This window comes from Oryctolagus cuniculus, chromosome 1, assembly GCF_964237555.1.
Source record: "Oryctolagus cuniculus chromosome 1, mOryCun1.1, whole genome shotgun sequence".
Classification (NCBI taxonomy): domain Eukaryota; kingdom Metazoa; phylum Chordata; class Mammalia; order Lagomorpha; family Leporidae; genus Oryctolagus; species Oryctolagus cuniculus.
The window spans coordinates 58,481,566-58,506,305 of NC_091432.1; the positions used below are offsets into that span (position 1 = coordinate 58,481,566).

General features: G+C 40.4%; 1 protein-coding gene and 1 pseudogene across 1 annotated transcript; one reads left to right on the forward strand and one right to left on the reverse strand.

The window, feature by feature from the left end:
- Positions 1-6,366: 6,366 nt before the first annotated feature.
- LOC100340725 (olfactory receptor 5P1-like) lies at positions 6,367-7,302 on the forward strand. Its single transcript, XM_002708787.3, has one exon. It carries the CDS (start codon positions 6,370-6,372, stop codon positions 7,300-7,302), a length of 933 nt encoding a protein of 310 aa, XP_002708833.1. The 5' UTR covers positions 6,367-6,369.
- Positions 7,303-15,679: 8,377 nt separating this feature from the next.
- On the reverse strand, positions 15,680-17,025 carry LOC100346425 (olfactory receptor 5P4-like; annotated as a pseudogene).
- Between the last annotated feature and the right edge of the window lie 7,715 nt (positions 17,026-24,740).

The following is a 24,740-nucleotide window of genomic DNA, read 5'->3' on the forward strand; positions in this document are numbered from 1 at the left end:
CTTCAACTTCAGTACTCCTTTCTAGCTTGAATCAAAGAATATTATAATTGGGAGTAACCTTGTCATCATCATACTAACTCCAATTAAGTAGGTAAGTTATTTTTCTCAATATCATACTTCTGGGAAACCTTCTATTTCATTAAAAAAGGGAGAAAGAATTCCAAAGACACCATGGCACACAAATGTCCCTTTTGGGAGGGCCAGCCAGGCCTTAATGAGTCACCTGGTTCCACAAGTTATTTCTGCACAAAAAACCCAAGGACCTTTCTCTCAAAGGGGCAAGGAACAATGCCTCTAGAGGGTTTTGCATATTCTATTAGGGTCTTATTTTCTCCCCCACCATGCAAAGACATCCATGCGCATCCTCACAGTATGCTATGTTCCTGGACTGATGGATGTAATCAGTGGTTCACAGTTGTGACTATTTGGTCCCAAATACCTATACAAGTAAATGGAAAACATCCACTTTGTGATGTTCTCTTTGGAATTTAGCGCCAATAATTATGCTTCCAAAAGGTGAGTGCAAGGTCCACGAATTTTGTTAAAATAAGTTAAATTCTATTCATTTAACAAGAAATTCAAAATAAAGCGACTACTTTTACCAATTTTAGCTCTTGACTCCTGGAAAGTCTGCCTTCAGCATGACATACAATACACAGTGGTCATCTGGGCACATCTATTCCAAACTTCTCAAGAGATGTCAGGGAAGTGTGGATGATCTGCTACCACCAATGCTATTGCTCAACGTGAGTAACTGAGCATAGAAAACAGTCTGATTCTCAGGTTGGATGAGGCTCACAGCCCCACGCCTCTCTTCAAAGTGACAAATGTATTGATGGAAAGGGTATCTGAAGAGTCAGAGTCCTTGGTCCAGGTGGACAATATTAGTAATATGTTAAAATGGAGAGCTCTAGAAAGGACCTTGGGCAGTCAGTGGAGAGGAGGAGAAAGACGACAATCAGTCAGCATGTTATATACAAGAATGGCTTAGTCTAGAACTAAGAAGGCATGAGGTACTGTACTTCCTGTCTTACTTTGGATTTGTGCTGAAAATACTCTGATAGGTGTTGAACGGAAAATTATATTTGTCATTTTAATAATAAAAAATCTGCCCATAGTTGACTTTTACTTTATTTTAAAAGTTATATAATCCTAATGTATGACCAAATATTTCTGGGTACTTTACATATGTCATTTTCAAAAATCATAACAAAGTTGCATTATAGGGATAATTATTTCCATTTTATCAGTGCTAAAATGGAGAGTCAAAGCTTATGAGCAAGTTCATACAGCAAACCAATGGGAGGCCCAATGGTCTGAGTTTTCTGACTTAAGTCTCTATGACTCTGCTACAGCACAGGTTGAAGTTTATACAGTATCACAATGAAAGCAGGGTTGCCCCACCATACTCTACTTGAATCAGAAGTTGAAGCACACAAATATTGCTTAATGGTTTGCACCATTCCTTAAACCAGGGTACGTTTTGAAGCTGAAAAAGAGCCACTGAAAAGTATACCATAGGTGGAATGGCCAAAGGAACAATGGACGCTGAATTTTAGAAATGGAGAGACAGTGGACATACAATAGCTGTATTAAAACACTTTGACATGTTTATATAGTAAGATTATTTTTACTTTAAATAATGATGAAACAATTGTTAAGATTAAAAAGATTTTAATGATAGAGTTAGTAATAAAGGCAGTAAGGCCCCTAGCACCAGAAGAATTTAAACACAATGTAGATAAAATAAAGAAGAGATAGGATACATTTTTAATTGGTTCATTATGCCTCACAATTCAATCAAAGAAATCTGTCCCACCATTAGAGAAACTAAGTGATTACTTAATATAAAGAAATTTCTAAACCCTTTAAGGAATTAGATATTTTAAAGGCATTTAATACTGATACCTATCATTTCTGATAAATATTTAAAACTTTAAAAAGAGAATAAGTTAGTAGAAAACTGTTCAATGAAAATTATAAGTAACAAATCTTGAAAAGAAAATGCTAACACGACTCATGAAAAGTATGAAAAAGTAAGGAAGCATATGTAATAAGGGGATATATTTAGAAAAGTTATTATAGATGGTTTATACTCAGCTCTGGGAAAAATATTCTAAAGATTGTGACATATATTTCATACAGTATTTCAGTTAGGAATGTTACTCAGAAAATAGGAAACATTTGATTGACATTAAGTAAAATTTTTTTTCCAAAGAAACCTTTTATTTGAGGAATACAGACTTCATGCATTTCATAATTATGACTGTAGGAATACAGAGATTCTTCCCACTGTACCCACTCTCCAACCCACACTCCCACTCCTCTTCCTCCTCCCTCATCCTTTCCCAGTGCTATTCTCTGCTAAGATCCATTTTCAATTAACTTTATACACAGAAGACCAACTCTATACTAAGTAAAGAGCTCAACAATTTGCACACACCCACCTTGTCTCAATGGTTGAGATAAGGGTTGTTTAAAGTCACTGCATCTCGAAGTTAATTTTGCTTTTTTTTTTTTAGAAAATTGACTTTAAAGAAGCACCCAAGAATGATACATCTTTTGTAAGCACTGAGACACAACTATAACTTATGAGACATAAGAATACTCTCCACTTAATACATTAAAAGAAAGTAAGTCCTTGAGAACAAGTTTTATCTTTAATTAAAAAAGCACCTAAGAAAATAAGCAACGGAGTTGGACACTTAGGCATAACTAAGACTTATGAGACATAAAAATATGCTTCACTTAGTACATTAAGTAAAAATTTAAATGACAAAATAGAATATAGAAAATGATTACAAATAAGTAAATACATATACCTCAAACTTAAAATACTTATGTGTGGGGAGCAAACCGGACTAGACTGAGTTACTGGAATTAAGACTTATTCTATGCATCTGCTCTCCCACAATATGGCGCTGGGAGAGAAGTAAACAGCTTCCGCACAGCTGCCTCCAGTTCAACCAATAAACTGTAGGACTTGCTCCTGATTGGAGAGCAGCGTACTCGGCGTGTGGGCAGCCGAGTTAGGATTGGCGGAGGAGGACTATAAAGGAGGAGAGAGACGGCATGCACCAGGAACATCTATGGGGAACATCTAAGGGGAACATCTAGCTGAAGGAACACCTGTGCAGCCCCCGAGAGACCCGGCCGGCAGTGTGCCGCTCCCCTGCAGAAGTGGGGAAAGCGGCCAGGGGGAACCGCCCTTCCACGGAGGTGGAAGGGATAGTAGCCAACCCGGGAAGAACCAGCAGCAAACCCGGGGAGGGCCGAGCAGATGAAAGAACAGCGCAGGGTCCTGTGTCGTTCCTCCACGAAGAGGGGGAGCGACATAATGGTGCCGTGACTCGGATATGAAGCCTAGGCAGGGCTTAGTGTTGCTCCTCCACGAAGAGGGGGAGCGACACTTATGAATCAAAATGGATTGTGAGGAATTAGTAAAGTTAAAGATTACAGGAGACTACCTTTACTTATTAAAGAATATGCAAAACAGTAAAAGAAAATATGTACAAAAAGGTTTTGTAAATCTGTATACCTTACCTAGAGGAATTTTTATTTAGCTTATTTAGCAAAAGTTAATGGAAAACAATAATGTACATGAGTGAAATTTTCAGATCATGAAATATTCCTTAGTGTTTTATAATATTTGACAATGTCAGATAATGAAAAATGTCAGATAATTTTCATATATTGATTTTCTGATTCTTTTAGGTTTCTTTTCTAATTGTGACAATCTCTAGTAGAGTTGTAATTTGTGTCTTTATTATTGATTATTATTTATTAACTCTCCCACTCTTAGAATTGCTTCAAACACGGAACTTTGCCTCTGTCCTTTCAGAATAGGAAAACATGGAGAAGGCATTCTGTAATCAAAATGCAACCACAATTTCAATAGATCAGTAAGCCACAGGGAACACTTCAGTTTAGTATTATCCCAATTACAAATCATGGAAATAAACTTCTCTTGGACCACAGATCATACTTCTTTTGAATTACTGCCTTAAGGAAAATAACTAGGAATGAAATTATTAAATTGTCATATTTTATTATTTTATATTCCTTATGCCACATCCTATTTGTGGACTCACTAGTTTTAATAGTAAAGATTGGTGAATGGCTAATTGCTCAAAAATAATGGCAATTAATTAAATTCAGTTCTACTCACTCAATATATTATCATGAAGATCTCAAAAACTGTATTAGGAATTACGTGATAAAATTTTTATATTGAACCATAAAGTCAAAACAGCAATACTGCAAACTAATTACAATGTGATAAAAAGTGTAATATATCCAGAGGGGAAAAGTTTATGGAAGGAAGTGCACCAAATTTCTAAATTTTTATATTTTATTTATTTTTTATTTATTTGACAGAGTTAGAGAGAGACAGACAGAGATAAAGGTCTTCCTTCTGTTGGTTCACTCCCCAAATGGCCACTACGGCCAGAGCTATGCCGATCCGAAGCCAGGAGCCAGGTGCTTCTTCCTGGTCTCCCATGCGGTGCGGGCGCCCAAGCACCTGGGCCATCTTCCACTGCCTTCCCAGGCCAAAGCAGATTGCTGGACTGGAAGAGGAGCAACCGGGACTAGAACCCGGCACCCATATGGGATGCCGGTGCCACAGGCAGAGGATTAACCTAGTGAGCCATGGCACCGGCCCTAAATTTTTATTTAATTGAAAGGCAGAAAGAGAGAGAGGTGAGGGGAGGGGAGGAAGGAGAGAGATTATTACATCTGCTGGCTCATTTCCCAAATGTCAATAATATCTGGGAGTAGACTAGACTAAAACTAGGAGCCTAGAACTCAATCTGAGTCTCAACATGGGTGGCAGTGACCCCAGCACTTGAACTATCATCTGCTCCCTTCCAGGATGCATATTATCAGGAAGCTGAAATCAGGAGTATATCTGGGACAGGAACCCAGGCACTTTAATAAGGGATGTGGGTATCCCAAGAGACATCTCAGCTGCTATGCCCAACATCTGCCTCAAGTTTCTAATCATGGACATGTGTGACAGCAACCAGAATGGAGAGGGTTACTTCTTTGGAATTTTCAAGTGTTTTCTAACCAAGAATGTTAAATAATTTTTACTTAAAAACCAAGTAAATCATCACGTATATTACCATTTCAGCACTTTTCATAAACTAATAGTTTTCATCATCTCTCTTCTCTATGAGGGCTGTATCATGAGAGACAAGCACAACCAGACACAGGGGAAACACCTGGAAGCATACTGTACACTGCGTTAATGAAATTAAGTTTCATCATGAAGGCTTGAGACAGCCTTGGTAGAATTAAAGGAATCCTTTTGGAACTTCCGTCTTTTGCTCTAGGAACAGATCACTCTGGCACATGATTATAAGTTAGAAGGGGATAAGAATGATGGCAGAGAGTTAATCAGATAAGTAAAATAAAGAGACAAAATTATCAGGGCCTCTACTAAAAAAGGGATACTGTGAGTGGAAACGAGGAGACAGAGAGATAAAATTAGAAGCTGAATTACAGATGGAATCAACTGGATTTTATCAGATGTAGTATAATGGGAAGAACGTATCTGAGAGGATCCCAAAGTCAAGACCTAAGAGGCTGGGTAGATGGTGGTGTCATTCCCCAGATATGCGATACAGCAGTTGTTAAAGTGATGATATTTGGGCTGGTGCTGTGGCTCACTTGGCTAATCCTCCACCTGCGGCGCCGGCACCCCAGGATCTGGACCCAGTTGGGGCACCAGATTCTGTCCTGGTTGCTCCTCTTCCAGTCCAGCTCTATGCTGTAGCCCAGAAAGGCAGTGGAGGATGGCCCAGGTGCTTGGGCCCTGTACCTGCATGGGAGACTGGGAGGAGGCACCTAGCTCCTGGATTTGGATTGCGCTGGCTGCAGCAGCCATTGGGGGGTGTGTGTGTGTGAAGAAATGGAAAAGGAAGACCTTTCTCTCCGTCTCTCTCTCTCTCACTGTCCACTTTGCCTGTCAAAAAAAAAAATTAAAAACATTTAAAAAAAAGTGATGATGTTTGGTGTGGAAGAGCCTGTTTGAGTTATTTGGGGGTTTTCCAACTGGAGCATCCCAAGAGTTAATTGAAAATATGAATCTGAACAATGGGAGATATCTGCAGAAAAATCAAGTTTTAAGAGACATTTTGTCTAAGTATTATATGAAGAGAGGAATAAAACTAATATCTCAGAAAGTGAGGCTCACCCATGTTTTTTCATAGAAAAAGAGAGAGACAAAACCCAATCCTGTTGATATTTACAGGTTAAGCAAAGAAAATAGCCACTGTAAACAAGTATGAGGAACAACCAATGAAAACCAGCAATAAAAGAAATGAATATTGACATCTCCCCCAGCAGGAACAAGTCACAGAGGAGATGGAGGTTGGAAACCACAGCACTGTGACAGAATTCATCCTTGTGGGGTTGACAGAGGACCCTACACTTTGTGTCATCTTCTTTGTGATGTTTCTAGGAATCTATGTTGTCACTTTAGTAGGCAATGTCAGCATAATCACTTTAATAAGAAGCTGCTCCCACCTTCACACCCCCATGTACCTCTTCCTCAGCCATTTGGCTTTTGTGGACATTGGGTATTCTACATCAGTCACACCTATAATGCTTATGGGATTCCTTGGTCATGGAATAGTTCTTCCTGTCATTGGCTGTGAAGCCCAGCTCTATTCTGTGGTGATGTTTGGGACAGCTGAGTGCTTCCTGCTGGCTGCCATGGCCTATGATCGTTACGTGGCCATCTGCTCACCCCTGCTCTACTCCACCCACATGGCCCCTGGAGTCTGCACTGTCTTCGTGGCGGCCTCCTATCTGGGTGGCTGTGTGAATGCTTCCACGTTTACTAGTTCTTTATTGAGCGTTTCCTTCTGTGGACCGAATCAGATAGATCACTTTTTTTGTGATTTCTCCCCCTTGTTGAAACTTTCCTGCTCAGATGTCTCCATTACTGAAATTATCCCTTCCATCTCTTCTGGCTCCATCATCGTGGTCACAGTGTTTGTCATAGCAGTCTCCTACATCTGCATCCTCATCACCATCTTGAAGATGCACTCCACAGAGGGGCGCCACAAAGCTTTCTCTACCTGCACCTCCCACCTCACTGCAGTCACTCTCTACTATGGGACGATTACCTTCATTTATGTGATGCCCAAGTCCAGCTACTCACTTGACCAGAACAAGGTGATGTCTGTGTTCTACACGGTGGTGATCCCCATGTTGAACCCCCTCATTTATAGTCTGAGGAACAGAGATGTAAAGGAGGCTCTGAGAAAGAAAATTGTCAGAATATATTCTTAGGATCCACTTCTTGAATTTAAGATGAACTATCCAGTTTTCATTTACCTGTATCACACTTAGTTCCTACCGCATGCTGCTTAACTAATTGCTTAAATTATAATCATATTTGTTTGTGCTAATTCACCTTAATAAATTTGTATTTCAATTAGGAAATGTTGTGACATCTGAAACAATGACAGTAATAATTACCACTATTGTTGTAGATACCAAACACTTTTCCTTTACTTAACAAATAGTAACTTGCACTTACTATGTGCCAGGTCCCCCCCCCCCCTTTTTTTAAAGATTTATTTATTTATTTAAAAGTCAGAGTTACACAGAGAGAGAAGGAACTGCAGAGAGAGTGAGAGAGAGAGAAAAGTAGTTTATAAATACTAGACATTCAAAACAATGCAGCTATCCTAAAAACAGGCAGAACAGATGTCTGAATTTCCCCTTTGCATACTGAGAGATTATAGTTTACTTTCCACTTATGGTCAGTAGAGGTGCAGTCACATAGTAAATCCCCACAACCTTTCCAGGGCTTTTTTCTCTTGTAGTTATGAACATGGCATTGAGAGGGATATAGAACCCAAGAAGATGTTCTTTCAGTTTTGTTGGATATAGTTCAGTTTAATATAATAGTTTACTGAGTATTTTTGTGCTAGACACTGTGCTGATACAAAACACAAAACCACTGTCTGACCTCTCAACACTTACTATATTGCATACAATCTATGTATTCACTATAGATAATCTCAGAGTAACTCAGTACTTACAAATGCAACGAGGAACAGTATTCCAAAGGTAGGGAGAGAGTAGTATTTTTCTCAGCCAGGATTATAGTATAAAACTTTCTGGAGAATAAAGCACTAAAGCTTAGTCTTACAACTAAATGAAGCAAGGTAAGGGCATCAGAAAAGTATTCCAGGATAAGAGGCAACACAGAAATGGCATGTAAGAATGAAACGATAGGATATTTGAGGAATTGAAGTCTTTCAACATTTATGAAGCCTTAAAAATGGACTGAGAAGTAGTGATAGATGCTGTCAAATGGAAGCAGTTCATGAAGAACGATAAGTTTCACTTTAAGGTGTATTTTATCCCATGAAGAACTATACATTGGCTTTAGCAAAGAAGTAAAAATGGTTAGATGTATTCAGATCACTTTGACAAGAAAGTGAAGTTTGCCAGAAGATAAATATTCAAATCAATTTAATATAAAAATAAAAAATATATAGAGAGAGCAGCTTTGAGAAAACTTAGAATTGGCAGAAACTGTTGATTGTAAGATGTGGGAAATCAGAAAGAAGGAATATTCCAGGGTGACTCCTACAATTCCAATTCAAGTGAGTAGGTGCGGTTACTGGGAGCAGTCCACTATCAGAAGTCCTGAGGTAGATTAGGGAAAAAAACAGACTATACTAGGGTAGCTGTAAAATCTGTTATCACTCACACTGTGCCCACTGCTATCCCAAGAGCAGACATTGTAAGATGCAGAGCCCAGCTAAAAGAAAAAAAAACTGCTTAAATCTACAGGTTCCTATTCTGGAATCTTTTAATTCAATCCTACATTTCCTACCCTGCTTCTTCCTCATAACAGACATTCACAAGTAGGGATATTTTTACTTTTCTCTCCTGAGGTACTATTCCTGGTACTTTTGGTAAGTATCACCTACTGTCAGCTAAAAATTTCAGATGCACCCTGACTCCTTTGACATCTTAGTTACATAAACTTGAATTATGTGAATTCTTCAGTCCTGGATATAAAGATCAGCCTTCCTATAGACATTTTAGACTCATATCTTGGAGATCAGAGTTTTCAAGGGTCTCCTGTACTTTAACTCAGGTATTGGCTCCGGTAGTGGAAAATTAACTTAAGTCAAAGACCAGAGACAAAGACTTATTTCCAGATGTGTTAAGAGTAGTATCTCCTTCTTGCCATGTTTATGAATAATTTAGAAAGAAAGTGGTGAAGTAGGTTTCAAACATAAGTGATTTCTGCCTCAAATTCTATGAGGAACATTTTATCAAGTCTCATAAGTTGTTTTATAGGCCAACAAGGAACAATCATGTATCCATGCATTTCAAAGGGTCAGGCATGTCATCTCATGGTTGATTTTCACCTGTCATATCACAGTGCCTGGATTTGACACTCTGCTTCAGCTTCTGACGTCAACTTCCTGCTAATGAATACCCTGGAGGACAGTGATGATGGCTCAAGAGTTTGGATGCCTACCATTTATGAGTTCCCTGATTTCAGCCTGGCCCAGCCATGACTATTGTAGGCATTTGGGAAATGAATCAGAATATGGAAGCAAGCTCTCTCTGATTCTCAACAAATTCTTGAGCTTTCATTGTATCCTGGGAACTGAGCAAACATTTAAAGTGCTTCTATGAGGGACCAGTGCTGTGGTCTAGTGGGTTAAATCTCTGCCGGCAGCACTGGCAGCCCATATACGTGCTGGTTCAGGTTGGCTGCTCCACTTCTGATACACCTCCCTGCTAATGGCCAGCAAAAGCAGAGGAAGATGGCCCAAGTGCTTGGGCCCCTGCACTCACATAGGAGACTCAGAAGAAGCTCCTGGCTTCTGGCCCCGGATAGGCCCAGCTCTACCATTGTGGCCATTTGGGGAGTGAACTAGTGGATGTAAGACCTCTTTGTCTCTCCCTCTGTCTATAACTATGCCTCTCAAATAAATAAATAAATAAAGCTTTTTTTTAAAAAAGACACTTTTATGAGTAGAACAGAACCCTCATGCAATTTAGATTTTTGTGGAATACACACTAGAGATTAACTAAACATCACAAATGCAGAACATGATAAGCACTGTGGAAGAAACAAACCAAAGGAATTGTTATTGGGTCACTTAGTGATATAGAGATGGCACCTGGGTATATCTAGAGAGTCCACTTTGGTTTCATTCAAATGCCCAATTCCATAGATAACTTTACGGCAATCCCCACTCTCTGAGACTCTTTCCTAAAGGTCTTATCAGCAAGGTAGTTGAATTTATTCTATAGCTCAGTATGCCAATAACAAGTATTTCATGTGACTAAAAAAGAAACTGAAGGCATTTCATGTTACCTAGCTTCAGGAAGCCCAGAGCATCTTTTCTACCCTCATCTACTGGTAACCTAAATTACTAGCTCCAGTTCAGATTCAAGGAGAAGGAAATTAGATTGTATTTCTCAAAGGGAGAATTAGCAAAGATGTTGTAGCCATCTCCAGCCTACTGCAATTTCTCTGGCCACAATTATTTATATGCTTCTCATGTGCCAAAATGCATTTACAGTCTCCCACAATCCCATAAAACATGCTATTAGGAATCAATACTGGCCGGTGCCGTGGCTCAATAGGCTGATCCTCCACCTTGCGGCGCCGGCACACCGGGTTCTAGTCCTGGTCAGGGCGCCAGATTCTGTCCCAGTTGCCCCTCTTCCAGGCCAGCTCTCTGCTATGGCCCGGGAGTGCAGTGGAGGATGGCCCAAGTCCTTGGGCCCTGTACCCCATGGGAGACCAGGATGAGCACCTGGCTCCTGCCATCGGATCAGTGCGGTGCGCCGGCCGCAGCGCGCCGGCCGCAGCGGCCATTGGAAGGTGGACCAACAGCAAAAGAAGGACCTTTCTCTCTCTCTCTCTCTCTCTCACTGTCCACTCTGCCTGTCAAAAAAATAAAAAAAAATTTAAAAAAAGAATCAATACTGAGTCTATCATCACAGGATTGAAATTAAGTTCAAGCATGATTGTTTGAGCACAACTCCTTAAAAATAGTCACTTGATCCAAGGTCAAGTGAAATAAAGAGAAAAGTCATTTGCTCTTATACAACTGACAACCGTTGAGACAAGGGTATGAAATCTGCCATAAATAGTCACATTCATAAGGGAGAATATAGAAATTATACAGCAATCATTGGCTCAAAGCAATTCCAAAATCTAACTTGATACACATTGCTGTTTCATTGATCAGGGCCCAGTCTTGCTCCCTTTTTGTAAATTTCTGTGTTTCTTGGCTCTGCCTTCTGGGTTGTTGGTTCCATCCTTTGAATAAGCCTTCCATTTCCAGGAAAAAAGGCCATGTTATACTTGAGTAGCTTTCTTGTCTATTTACTAATCACTGTAGATTGAAAGTTGAAAGATCTCTTTTTAATTCACACTATCCCTAACTCCTTTAAACAACACTCTATAACTTCCCCAAAAACATTATGGGATTCATCAGTGACATTTCTAAACTATTAACTATAGTAATATCATTTGACCTAGAAATTTCACTCCTAGATATATGCCCAAGAGAAATAAAAATATGTCACACCAAAATATCACAAATTGTTTTAGGTCATTCATATGAAATGCCCATATATAGAGAGACAAAAAGTACACTAACGGTATTTAGTGACTAGGGGAATAGGTGCATGTGAGCTGATAATAAAAGGATACATGACTCCTTTTATGAGGTTCTAAAAATATTCTAATATTGTGGAGAAACTCACAAACACCTGTGGATATACTAAAATCCACTGAATTGTATAACATAAATGTGTGAGCTGTAATGATATGTAAATTGTATTTCAACAGAGCTATTAAAATATTTTGGGGTTTCCTGTGTATCATATCATAATTTATTGAATTAGACAAAAAAAAAACACCTAAATCCATTAGGTAAATCTATTTAGATAATTCTTTTTCTGGAGGCTCGTGAGGTTATTGTGAGAACCCCTTGAGATTTTATTAACATTTTTTTAAAGAGAGGCTCACTGAGCCATGCCATTAGGTTTATTAAAAGCATGTAGTCTAGTTGAAGGGATGAATGAAGCCTTAAATCTTTTCAGGGTCTAAGCAAATGATCTCACAGCATCAATCTGGAGTTGATATTTGACGTGAAGCCATTTTGTCCCTAGAGAATCTTATTTTCTGGAAGAGACTAAGGACGAAAATAGCCTTATTTTCAAATACAGCAAGATCTAGCTTCTGTAGATTTGTTTTCTATATTTTTTTCAAAAACTAATCAAATTCTTCTTTAGTTCATTGCTCTCTTGGTATATTTTATAATAGGCACCTAGCCGGTAAGAAGCCTGGAAACAGTTTCTACAATCTTCCCGAGAACCTTCCCATCTAGATCCAAAAGAATATTAGAGAGCCTTTCTACTTTCCATTTTATCACAGGTGACAACATTGTCAAACTTTTCATCAGTATTCAGTAACTGTCTTCCTTTTCTCAGTTCTTAAATGTTTTCCTAAACCCTCACTATCTATTACTGTTGAATGTAGTCTATTATTTCCCAGAGGAATTGAGATTGGGCACATAATTTTGGGAGTGAACAACATTAAAGTGGTGCTATGATTTATTTGACTGTGTCCCCTTCAAAATTCAAGCATTGCCAGTTTGACAATCTTGAGATCAAGCCTTTAAGAGGTGATTAGGTGCCCCCCTTATAAAGGGCTTCACAGCCTTGTTCTTGAACTTTCCATCATGTAAAGACACAGGGTTCTTTCCTGCCAGAGGATGCAGGCCTTGCTGGATACCAGGTGCTGGTGACCTAATCTTAGACTTGAAGCCTCCAGAACTGTTAAATATTTATTCTTCATAGATTTCCCAGTCTATGGTATGGTATTCTGTGACAGCAACAGAAAATAGACTAAGAAAAGTAGGATCTAAACAAAGCTATCTAGGAAAAGCCTTGGTATATTCCATCCTTCAAAGGTCTGGTGGAGTTGCAACCTCCAGCAAAGATGAAAGCAGGAAGAAATGAAAACCAGGAATGTGTGATTGAACCTATTCCCAAATAAAATCACATTCTGAAATACTGGGGATTAAAAGTTAGGATATTAATACGGGGGGGGGTACAATTCACTCCCCAAAAGCATCCCATTCCTTCTCCCATCTCCTGTTTCTTGGAAATAAGCCTTCTCTCAATACACCTGACTGCCCTGGGCATACTGTATGCTGATGGGTAAAGGCATAATACTGCCAGTGACAGAGAAGCAAAGAACATCATATTCTGGGATTCAGAACATGAAAACCTATGTGTTCACAACTATATACCACATTCTCTCAGATCTTTCATTTCTATAGGTAATATTTTGCTCTTCCATGTAACTTCTCCTTTGGTCATTCTCCAGCTGATTCAGAACTTGGGAGAAGAAAATTGATGTAAACATATATCCTACCCAAAAAATACTGTAACAAAATCAGCTACAACCATACCCTGTACAAATGATGACTAAATTATTTGAATTCTTTTGAGTCGAAATACACAGGAGAGATATTTGCCAGGACATATCACAGTCATTGGGCGACCACTTAAGCTTGTAAACAAAAGGGACTTAGATAAAAATGAAGCCAGTTTGTGATGTTTCTTCCTTTTGAGAGAAGAAAAAGGAAGAAAGGAGAGGATGAGGTCATTCAAGGGTGTTGTCTGGAGGCAGGAGAAGGGCACAGAATTGAATATGAACCCTATGTAAAGAGTGAAGTGTGGACAGCAGGATGAAGAGGAGTGTCAGAAGTAGTCAATGAGAAACTTGAATCAATTTGGAGGAAACAGAAATAACCAGCCTGGATAATCAGTGCCTACAGACAGGGCAGTAGGAGAGGCAGAGATGATGGATGTCTCCTTGAGAAACATTACAAAAATATGTGCTCTTACATCTTTGCCTGAACCATAATTTCTCCTATTATAAGCTACTATTCAAAAAGTCTTATCTTCCTGGTTTTTTAACTCAAAGAAATGTCTGCTTCCAAAAATCTTACTCAAAGGCTTCACTGACGAGAAGAGTCAATTGATGATTTACTCAGAATTTCTTCTGTGTCAATGGATAGGGACTCCTAATGAACCAAGAGAGGAATCAGGATTTTTGCCTTGGCTTAAATAAAATGACAATAAATAGAAGTTTTTATGAGATATGAACATACTGTTTCTGAAAGTTTAATTATCTGTTGACCATGGCAGGGTAGTACCTTTAGAAAAAGTGACTCAAATTATCTGACATGTCAGCATTATCAATTATTAGACATATACTGAAAATTATTTTCTAAATGTTATTTTATGAGTATTTTTTCCTTTTAAAAATATATTTATTTATTTGAAAGGCAGAGTGACAGAGACAGAGAAAGAGAGAAATTGTCCATCTAGGGATTTACTCCTCAAATGGCCACAAAGCAAGGAGCCAGGAATTCCATCTGGTACTTCCAATTGGTTGGCAGGGCATTAAGGACTTGGGTGATCTTCAACTGCTTTCTCAAGCACCTTAGCAGGGAGCTGGATTAAAAGCAGAGCCGCTGGATCTCAAACCCACACCTGTGGCTGCTTAGCCTGCTGTCCCATAACACTGGCCCTAAAGCAAGCAATTCTTATTTTTGTGCTAGGCATTGAAATAGTTACACAACCAGGATGTCAATTTAATGATGTTAAATGGCTGAGAAAGTATTAGCTTGTAAAGTATTGTTTTTGGCTTCTGAATGAGAGTATTAGTTCCTGTAAGTTTCCACTTGACATCTCCTCCATTTTGTTCCAGGAGAGTATTTAAAAGAACTGGATTTTTGATCAAAATATGTCTCTATTTTTTTTTATTTAAAAGGTATAGAGGGGGCCAGTGCTGTGGTGCAGCAGGTTAATGCCCTGGCTTGAAGCGCTGACATCCCATATGGGTGCCGGTTCTAGTCCTGGCTTCTCCTCTTCCAATCCAGCTCTCTGCTACGGCCTGGGATAGCAGTAGCAGATGGCCCAAGTCCTTGGGCCCCTGCACCCACGTGGAAGTCCTGGAAGAAGCTCCTGTTTCCTGGCTTCAGATCGGTGCAGATGGAAGACCTCTCTGTCTCTACCTCTCTCTGTAACTCTTTCAAATAAATAAAATAAATCCTTTTTTTAAAATAAAAGAAAAATACAGAGAGTGAAAAAGAGATACGAGTTTTCCATCCAATGGTTCACACTTCAAAGGCCCACAACATCTGGGGATAGGTCAGCATAAAGCTAGGAGCCACGAACTCAATCTGGGTCTAACATGGAGGTGGCAGGAACCCAAGCATTCAAGCCATCACCTGCTGCCTCCTAGAGTGCACATAAGCAGAAAAAGAACTGGAAGCAGAGTTAGGACTCAACTCCAGTACCTTAATAATGGATGTGGGCATTCTAAGTAGTGTCCCAATCACTGAGCCAAATGCCCTATTAAATACTTTATTGAAATTGGATTCTGTAATTGTTGAAGAAGGGAAGTTAGAAACTGTTGTCTGAAATAGTTTTATCTCAGATATCCACTTTTAATTTGAATCTGGCATATGTTCATGTAAATTACACATGACTCTTATAAATGGAAGCAAACATTGTTTTTATTTTTTTTCAATTTAAGTGATAAAGTTAATAATAAATATCATCAAAATATCAAGCACAAATGGTCCTCGAATCATTAGTTTGTTATCTATGGATTCTGATTTAAGTCAAGAAAACCAATGTGTTCTATCTACCAACTTTTTCAATGCCTCTTTCACCTCCTTGTTCCTCAGACTGTAGATGAGAGGGTTCAACATGGGAATCACCACTGTGTAAATCACAGATGCCACTTTGACCTGATCAGCTGAGTAGCTCGACTTGGGCATCACATAAACAAACAAAACTGTCCCATAAAACAAAGTGACTGCAGTGAGGTGGGAAGTGCAGGTAGAGAAAGCTTTGTTCCTTCCCTCAGTTGAGCGCATCTTCATAATTGCGTGGAGAATGTAGATGTAGGACACAATAATGGTAGACAATGTGCTTATAAGGACTGACCCAGAAGAGATGGAAGGAGATATTTCAGCGATATAAACATGGCCACAAGAGAGCTTCAACAGGGGGAAGAGGTCACAGAAAAAATGGTTGATTTTATTTGGGCCACAGAAGGACAGGTTCATGAAACAGCCTGTAAATGATGAGGCATTCATGCACCCACCCAAGTAGGAAGCCCCCAATAGGAGGAAACATACAGTTGAGGACATGTGGGTGGAGTAGAGTAGGGGCGAGCAGATGGCCACATAGCGATCATAGGCCACGGTGGCCAGCAAGAAGCACTCTGTAGTACCAAAAGTGACATCAGAGTCAAGCTGGGCAATACAGCCAGTGACAGGGATGGTAGTGTTTTCTCTTAAGAAACTGATAAGCGGCCGGCGCCGCGGCTCACTAGGCTAATCCTCCGCCTAGCGGCGCCGGCACACCGGGTTCTAGTCCCGGTCGGGGTGCCGGATTCTGTCCCGGTTGCCCCTCTTCCAGGCCAGCTCTCTGCTGTGGCCAGGGAGTGCAGTGGAGGATGGCCCAGGTGCTTGGGCCCTGCACCCCATGGGAGACCAGGAAAAGCACCTGGCTCCTGGCTCCTGCCATCGGATCAGCGTGGTGCGCCGGCCGCAGCGCGCCGGCTGCGGCGGCCATTGGAGGGTGAACCAACGGCAAAGGAAGACCTTTCTCTCTCTGTCTCTCTCTCTCACTGTCCACTCTGCCTGTCAAAAAAAAAAAAAAAAAAAAAAGAAAAAAGAAACTGATAAGCATGATTGGTGTGACAGATGTGGAATACCCAATGTCCACAAAGGCCAAATGGCTGAGGAAAAGATACACTGGGGTGTGAAGCTGTGGGCTGCTCCAGATTAATACAATTATGCTGATATTTCCTACTATTGTAACTACATAAACTGCTAGACAAACCACAAATATGGCACATAGTGTATGGTTATTATTCAATTAAAAATAATGAACTCTCACTGTTGTATCATTTTTAGTCTCCATCTATATATTTAATGGTGCCTATTGAAACCAGATCAGAGAATATTAAATTAGCTATTAAATAATCTTACAATTAATATAAAGATCTTAATATAATCTTATAATTAAATTTTAAATGGTAGCTTTGCCTTATTTCCTTTTTTTTAAAAAAAAATATTTATTTATTTGAAAGTCAGAGTTAAACAGACAGAGGAGAGGGAGAGAGAGAGAGAGAGAGGTCTTCCATCTGATGGTTCACTCCCCAGTTGGCCGCAATGATTGGAGCTATGCTGATCTGAAGCGAGGAGCCATGAGCTTCTTCCGGGTCTCCCACGTGGGTGCAGGGGTCCAAGAACTTGGGCCATCTTCTATTCCTTTCCCAGGCCATAGCAGAGAGCTGGATCAGAAGTGGAGCAGACGGGACTCGAACCGACGCATATGGGATGCCGGCGCTTCAGGCCAGGGCGTTAACCCGCTGCGCCACAGTGCCAGCCCCTGCTTTGCCTTATTTCTAGAATACTTTATGCACACAAATTTTTTCATAATATATTTAAATTGAAGACTGGAGAAGTTAATGGGGGGGGGATCAAAATGGTGGAATAGTAACAGGGAGGTCTTCCCCATGCTCTGTGAGATTGGTGGATAAAACAAATTGGAGAAGTTACACCCTCAGGGAAAAATTACAGGGAAAACTGCAGTGGAAGATCTTGTGAAAGCAGTGAAAGTAGCCAGGATGCACAGTAAATACGGAGTGTGAAGCAGGAACACAGCCAAAAAAGAGCCAGCAGCCCGGGATCGCAAGAACCCACCCAGGATTGCAAGGTGAGGTCAGACTGCAACCCCACTTTACCACTGATACAGCTGAAGAGCCCAGTAGATTACCTCATGTCTGATCCAGTCTGGAACCCTCAGGGGAGCTTGGTGACTTCCTGCCCAGAGTGGGGGACAGAGGTGGCGCACCTCTCTCTCCACTTCTTCCCCCACCACACCAGCGTCCTACAGCTAACCAGCTGGGAGAAAGCTGGCTCCATTTCGGACATAAACAGGGGCAGTGGCCCCACGTTTTCTGAATGTACCCAGCCCTCAGCAGCTGGGCAACCACAGCAGTACGAATCAGTGGGTATGTGTTTGTCTGTCCCCACCTTGTAATCTGGGGAACAACACCAGCCCTGCTGCACGCACCCCATAATGGGCAGGGAGGGGGAGCCATTCCTACCGAAGGGAAGTGCCGCCTGCGGATACTTGTATCTGCTCTGCACAATTCTGAAAGCACTAGGGCTGGTGGGAATTGTGCCTGCTTGCCGACCCAGGGATTCTACCAGGGAAAAAAAAATCTCACTTGCACCCTCCCCACGACAGCCACGCCCACCCCAAGGCTCCCCAGGGGTGCCCAGACTCCCAAAGAGCTCCAAAGAGCCCTGAGCTGGCTGCTCCCCTGGCCATTGCCCTGGAGTGGCCACTCGCATGTACCTTCCCACTATGGCTGCACCCACCTCAAGGCTCCCCAGACACCAACGGGCTCCCAGAGAGTTCCCCATGGATCTTGAGTCTGGCTGGGGGAATCAGACTCAATCTGCACAGGGCGGAACACACACAGGCAGTGACTCTGGGAACCCCTCAGCCTCTCTGTGGAAAGGACAGATTGTGGGGCAGAGTGGACTCTCCTGCACTCCTATGTGTGGGAGCCCTAGTTATTGAGACTGAAAAGACTGAGACTGAATGAGTGGGGATAGGGTGTAGCTGAGGTTCTGGAAAGCTCTGGGTGCAGAGCCAAACTCTTGGAACTCCTCAGTCACTGGGGCAGCTCACTGTAGCTAGAACCCTGGGAAGAGGGAGGTCTGCACAGATCACTCATGCAGATAAGTGTTGAACACGCTGGGGACTAACATCCAGACATTGTACAGTTTAAAGGAGAGGAACAGAGGAAGTGATCACACCAGTAGATGTGAACAACCTCCCCCTCCACCCCGCTTCTGTTAATAAGAGGAGAGCTACCATCCCCATTTCAGGTGATATCCTGGTACTCACTCCACCCTGGAGCACTGAACAGAGCTCCCTGCTGACACCCAGGGCCCACTTCTTGGTAGTCACTGAAAGAGCAGATACTCCACTAAGCCACAGAGAAACAAAGATAAAAGCCATCACGGGGGTAAGGGGGATGGGGAGGGGAACAAATACCTTCACAAATGCCTAAAAATAAATGCAACAATCAAAGAAGCAAAAATAAAGAAGCCAACATGATGCCTCCAAAGGAACAAAACACTTCAATACTAGAATGAGAAGATGAAGAGAATAATGAAATGCCAGAAACAGAATTCAAAAGATCAATCATAGGACTACTCAGAAGCAATCAGAAGGAAATCCATGAACTAAAGAAAACCATCGTGGAGATGGCACTGTAGCACAGCAGATTAATGCCTTGGCCTGAAGTGCCAGCATCCCCTATGGGTGCCAGTTCAAGACCCGGCTTCTCCATTTCCAATCCAGCACTCTGCTATGGCCTGGGAAAGCAGTGGATCATGACCCAAGTCCTTAGGCCCCTGCACCCACGTAGGATACCCGGAAGAGGCTCGTGGCTCCTGGCTTCAGATCGCGCAGCTCTGGCTGTTGAGGCCATCTGGGGAGTGAACTAGCAGATGGAGGATTTCTCCCTCTCCTCTCCTCTCCTCTCCTCTCCTCTCCTCTCCTCTCCTCTCCTCTCCTCTCCTCTCCTCTCTCTGTGTAACTCTGACTTTCAAATAAATAAATAAATCTTTAAAAAAAAAAGGAAGACCATCATGACATGAATGAAAATCTTTCTAATTAAGTTGAGATTTTAAGGAGAAACCAAAATGAAATATTAGAAATTAAGAACTCAATAGATCAAGTAAAAAATGTAGTAAAAAGCCTTAACAGCAGACTCAGTGAGGCAGAAGAAAAATATCTGAACTATAAGACAAATCTTTGGAAATCCAACGGTCAGACCAAAAAACACAAGAAAAATTAGAAAACTTAAAGTCAGTGTTGCAGATTTATGGGATACCATCAAATGACCCAACATACGGGTTTTAGGAGTCCCTAAAGCTGTGAAAAGAGAGAATGGAATAGAAGGCCTATTTAGTGAAATAATTACAGAAACCTCCCACCCCCCCCAATTAGGAGAAAGAAAAGGATGTTCAATTATAGGACTGACATCATAAATAAGAGTGTTAATTGTTAATCAACAGGAGTCACTGTGCACTAATTTTCCACGCAGGACCAGTTCTGCAGGACTGTTGAGGAATAGTTTTATTCATTTTTTTCTTTTCCTTTCTCATACAGTGTTGAACTCTTTGCCTAGAATAGAGTTAACCTTCTGTGTATAAAGTTAAATGGAAATAGATCTTAGTAAAAAGCAAGATGGGGAATTTGAGAAAGAAAAGGAGTGGGAGTGTTTGTGGGTATAGTGGGAAGAATTAATATGTTCCTAAAGTTTATTTATGAAATGCATGCAAATAAATAAATAAAATTATAAAAAATAAAGAAAGAATTGTTAGGACCCAGCTATTGTACCCCTACTTGCTGCCACAGAAGTCTAATCCTCATGTTAAAGGAGATATAAATAAAAGCTTATTTATAACAATATTGACTATAATAACATAAAATGTAATTTAAAATTTATAGAAAGCTTTTGATTTTCCTTTCCATCCAAAATATTTTGACTTCTCATTGTTCTATTATTAATTAACATCTCCATTTATACAGTTGACTAGAACAAGAAATAGATATATTGTTGACTTCATTATCTTTCTCCCTTCTTTCCTCTCTCCTTTTCCTTTTCTTGGAATTCAAAAAAGCACATTTTTACTGGTATCCCGGACCAGCATGCAAGCTATTTTACAAAAGATCCTATGACTTATCTCCTACACCATACCTTTCTTTTTTTTAACTTTTATTTAATGAATATAAATTTCCAAAGTACAGCTTATGGATTACAATGGCTTCCCCCCCATAACGTCCCTCCCACCCGCAACCCTCCCCTTTCCCACTCCCTCTCCCCTTCCATTCACATCAAGATTCATTTTCGATTCTCTTTATATACAGAAGATCAGTTTAGCATACATTAAGTAAAGATTTCAACAGTTTGCTCCCACACAGAAACATAAAGTGCAAAATACTGTTTGAGTACTAGTTATAGCATTAAATCTCAATGTACAGCACACTAAGGACAAAGATCCTACATGAGGAGTAAGTGCACAGTGACTCCTGTTGTTGACTTAACAAATTGACACTCTTGTTTATGGCATCAGTAATCACCCTAGGCTCTTGTCATGAGCTGCCAAGGCTATGGAAGTCCCCTGAGTTCACTGACTCTGTTCATATTTAGACAAGGCCATGGTCAAAGTGGAAGTTCTTTCCTCCCTTCAGAGAAAGGTACCTCCTTCTTTGATGACCCATTCTTTCCACTGGGATCTCACTCGCAGAGATCTTTCATTTAGGTTTTTTTTTTTTTTTTCCAGAGTGTCTTGGCTTTCCATGCCTGAAATACTCTCATGGGCTTTTCAGCCAGATCCGCATGCCTTAAGGGCTGATTCTGAGGCCAGAGTGCTGTTTAGGACATCTGCCATTCTATGGGTCTGCTGTGTATCTCACTTCCCATGTTGGATCATTCTCTCCCTTTTTGATTCTATCAGCTAGTATTTGCAGACACTATTCTTGTTTATGTGATCCCTTTGGTTCTTAGTCCTATCATTATGATCAATTGTGAACAGAAATTGATCACTGGGACTAGTGAGATGGCACTGTTACATGCCACCTTGATGGGATTGAATTGGAATCCCCTGGTATGTTTCTAACTCTACCGTTTGAGGGAAGGCAGCTTGAGCATGTCCCAAATTGCACATCTCTTCCCTCTCTTATTCCCACTCTTACATTTAATAGTGATCACTTTTCAGTTAAGTTTCAGCACTTAAGAAGAATTGCGTATTGATTACAGTATTCAACCAAAAGTATTAAGTAGAACAAACAAAAAAAATACTAAGAGGGATAACATATCAAGTTGCTCATCAACAGTCAGGGTGAGGGCTGATCAAGTCACCGTTTCTCCTAGTGTTCATTTCACTTTAACAGGTTTCCTTTTTGGTGCTCAGTTAGTTGTCACCTGTCAAGGAGAACAAGTGGTATTTGTCCCTTTGGGATTGGCTTATTTCACTCAACATAATGTTTTCCAAATTCCTAACAGGGATCACTTTTCAGTTAAAATTTAAAAACCTAAGAATAATTGTGTGTTAATTACAGAGTTCAACCAATGGTACTAGAACAAAAAAAAAAATACTAAAATGGATAAAGTATTACATTGTACATCAACCGTCAGGACAAGAGCTGATCAAGTCACTGTTTCTCATAGTGTCCATTTCATTTCAACAAGTTTCCCCCTTGGTGCTCAGTTAGTAGTCGCTGATCAGGGAGAACATATGATATTTTTCCCTTTGGGACTGGCTCAATTCACTCAGCATGATGTTTTCCAAATTCCTCCATCTTGTTGCAAATGACCGGGTTTCATTGTTTTTGACTGCTGTATAGTATTCTATAGAGAACATGTCCCATAATTTCTTTATCCAGCCTACTGTTGATGGGCATTTGGGTTGTTTCCAGGTCTTAGCTATTGTGAATTGATCTGCAATAAACATTAATGTGCAGACAGCTTTTTTGTTTGCCAATTTAATTTCCTTTGGGTAAATTCCAAGGAGTGGGATGGCTGGGTTGAATGGTAGGGTTATATTCAGGTTTCTGAGGAATCTCCAGACTGACTTCCATAGTGGCTTAACCAGTTTGCATTCCCACCAACAGTGGGTTAGTGTCCCTTTTTCCCCACATCCTCGCCAGCATCTATTGTTGGTAGATTTCTGAATGTGAGCCATTCTAACTGGGGTGAGGTGAAACCTCATTGTGGTTTTGATTTGCATTTCCCTGATTGCTAGTGATCTTGAACATTTTTTCATGTGCCTGTTGGCCATTTGGATTTCCTCTTTTGAAAAATGTCTATTGAGGTCCTTGGCCCATCTCTTAAGTGGGTTGTTTGTTTTGATGTTGTTGAGTTTCTTGATTTCTTTGTAGATTCTGGTGATCAACCCTTTATCAGTTGCATAGTTTGCAATTTTTTTTCCCATTCTGTCAGTTGTCTCTTAACTCTCCTGACTGTTTCTTTTGCAGTACAGAAACTTCTCAATTTGATGCAATCCCAATAGTTGATTTTGGCTTTGACTGCCTGTGCTTCTGGGGTGTTTTCCAAGAAGTCATTGCTGGTACCTATATCTTGCAGGGTTTTTCCAATGCTCTCTAATAATTTGATGGTGTCAGTTCTTAGATTTAAGTCTTTAATCCACGTTGAGTGGATTTTTGTGTAAGGTGTAAGGTAGGGGTCTTGCTTCATGATTCTGCATGTGTAAATCCAATTTTCCCAGCACCATTTATTGAATACACTGTCCTTACTCCAGCGATTGGTTTTAGATCCTTGATCAAATATGAGTTGGCTGTAGCTGTTTGGATTGATTTCTGGTGTTTCAATTCTGTTCCATTGGTCTATCCATCTGTTTCTGTACCAGAACCATGCTGTTTTGATTACAACTGCCCTGTAGTATGTCCTGAAATCTGGTATTGTGATGCCTCCGGCTTTGTTTTTGTTGTACAAGATTGCTTTAGCTATTCGAGGTCTCTTGTGCCTCCATATGAATTTCAGCATCATTTTTTCCAGATCTGAGAAGAAGGTCTTCAGTATCTTCATTGGTATTGCATTGAATCTATAAATTCCTTTTGGGAGAATGGACATTTTGATGATATTGATTCTTCCAATCCATGAACATGGAAGATTTTTCCATTTTTTGGTATCCTCTTAAATTTCTTTCTTTAAGGTTTTGTAATTTTCATCGTAGAGATCTTGAACGTCCTTGGTTAAGTTTATTCCAAGGTATTTGATTGTTTTTGTAGCTATTGTGAATGGGATTGATCTTAGAAGTTCTTCCTCAGCCATGGCATTGTCTGTGTATACAAAGGCTGTTGGTTTTTGTGCATTGATTTTATACCCTGCTACTTTGCCAAAATCTTCTATGAGTTCCAATAGTCTCTTAGTAGAGTTCTTTGGGTCCCCTAAATAAAGAATCATATCATCTACAAAGAGGGATGGTTTGAGTTCTTCCTTCCCAATTTGTATCCCTTTAATTTCTTTTTCTTGCCTAATAGCTCTGGCTAGAACTTCCAGAACTATATTGAATAGCAGTGGTGAGAGTGGGCATCCCTGTCTGGTACCAGATCTCAGTAGAAATGCTTCCAACTTTTCCCCATTCAGTAGGATGTTGGCTGTGGGCTTTTCATAGATTGCTTTGATTGTATTGAGGAATGTTCCTTCCAAACCCAGTTTGCTTAGAGTTTTCATCATGAACGGGTGTTGTATTTAATCAAATGCTTTCTCAGCGTCTATTGAGATAATCATATGGTTTTTCTTCTGCAGTCTGTTAATGTGGTGTATCACATTGATTATTTTTCGCACATTAAACCATCCCTGCATACCAGGAATAAATCCCACTTGGTCTGGGTGGATGATCTTTCTGATGTGTTGTTGCATTCTATTGGCGAGAATTTTATTGAGGATCTTTGCATCTATGTTCATAAGGGATATTGGTCTGTAATTCTCTTTCAATGCTGCATCTTTTTCTGGCTTAGGAATTAAGGTGATGCTGGCTTCATAGAAAGACTTTGGGAGGATTCCATCTTTTTCGATTGTT

Excerpts from the sequence above, each read along its gene's own strand:
- LOC100340725 (XM_002708787.3), top strand. The coding sequence starts at position 6,370 with ATGGAGGTTGGAAACCACAGCACTGTGACAGAATTCATCCTTGTGGGG.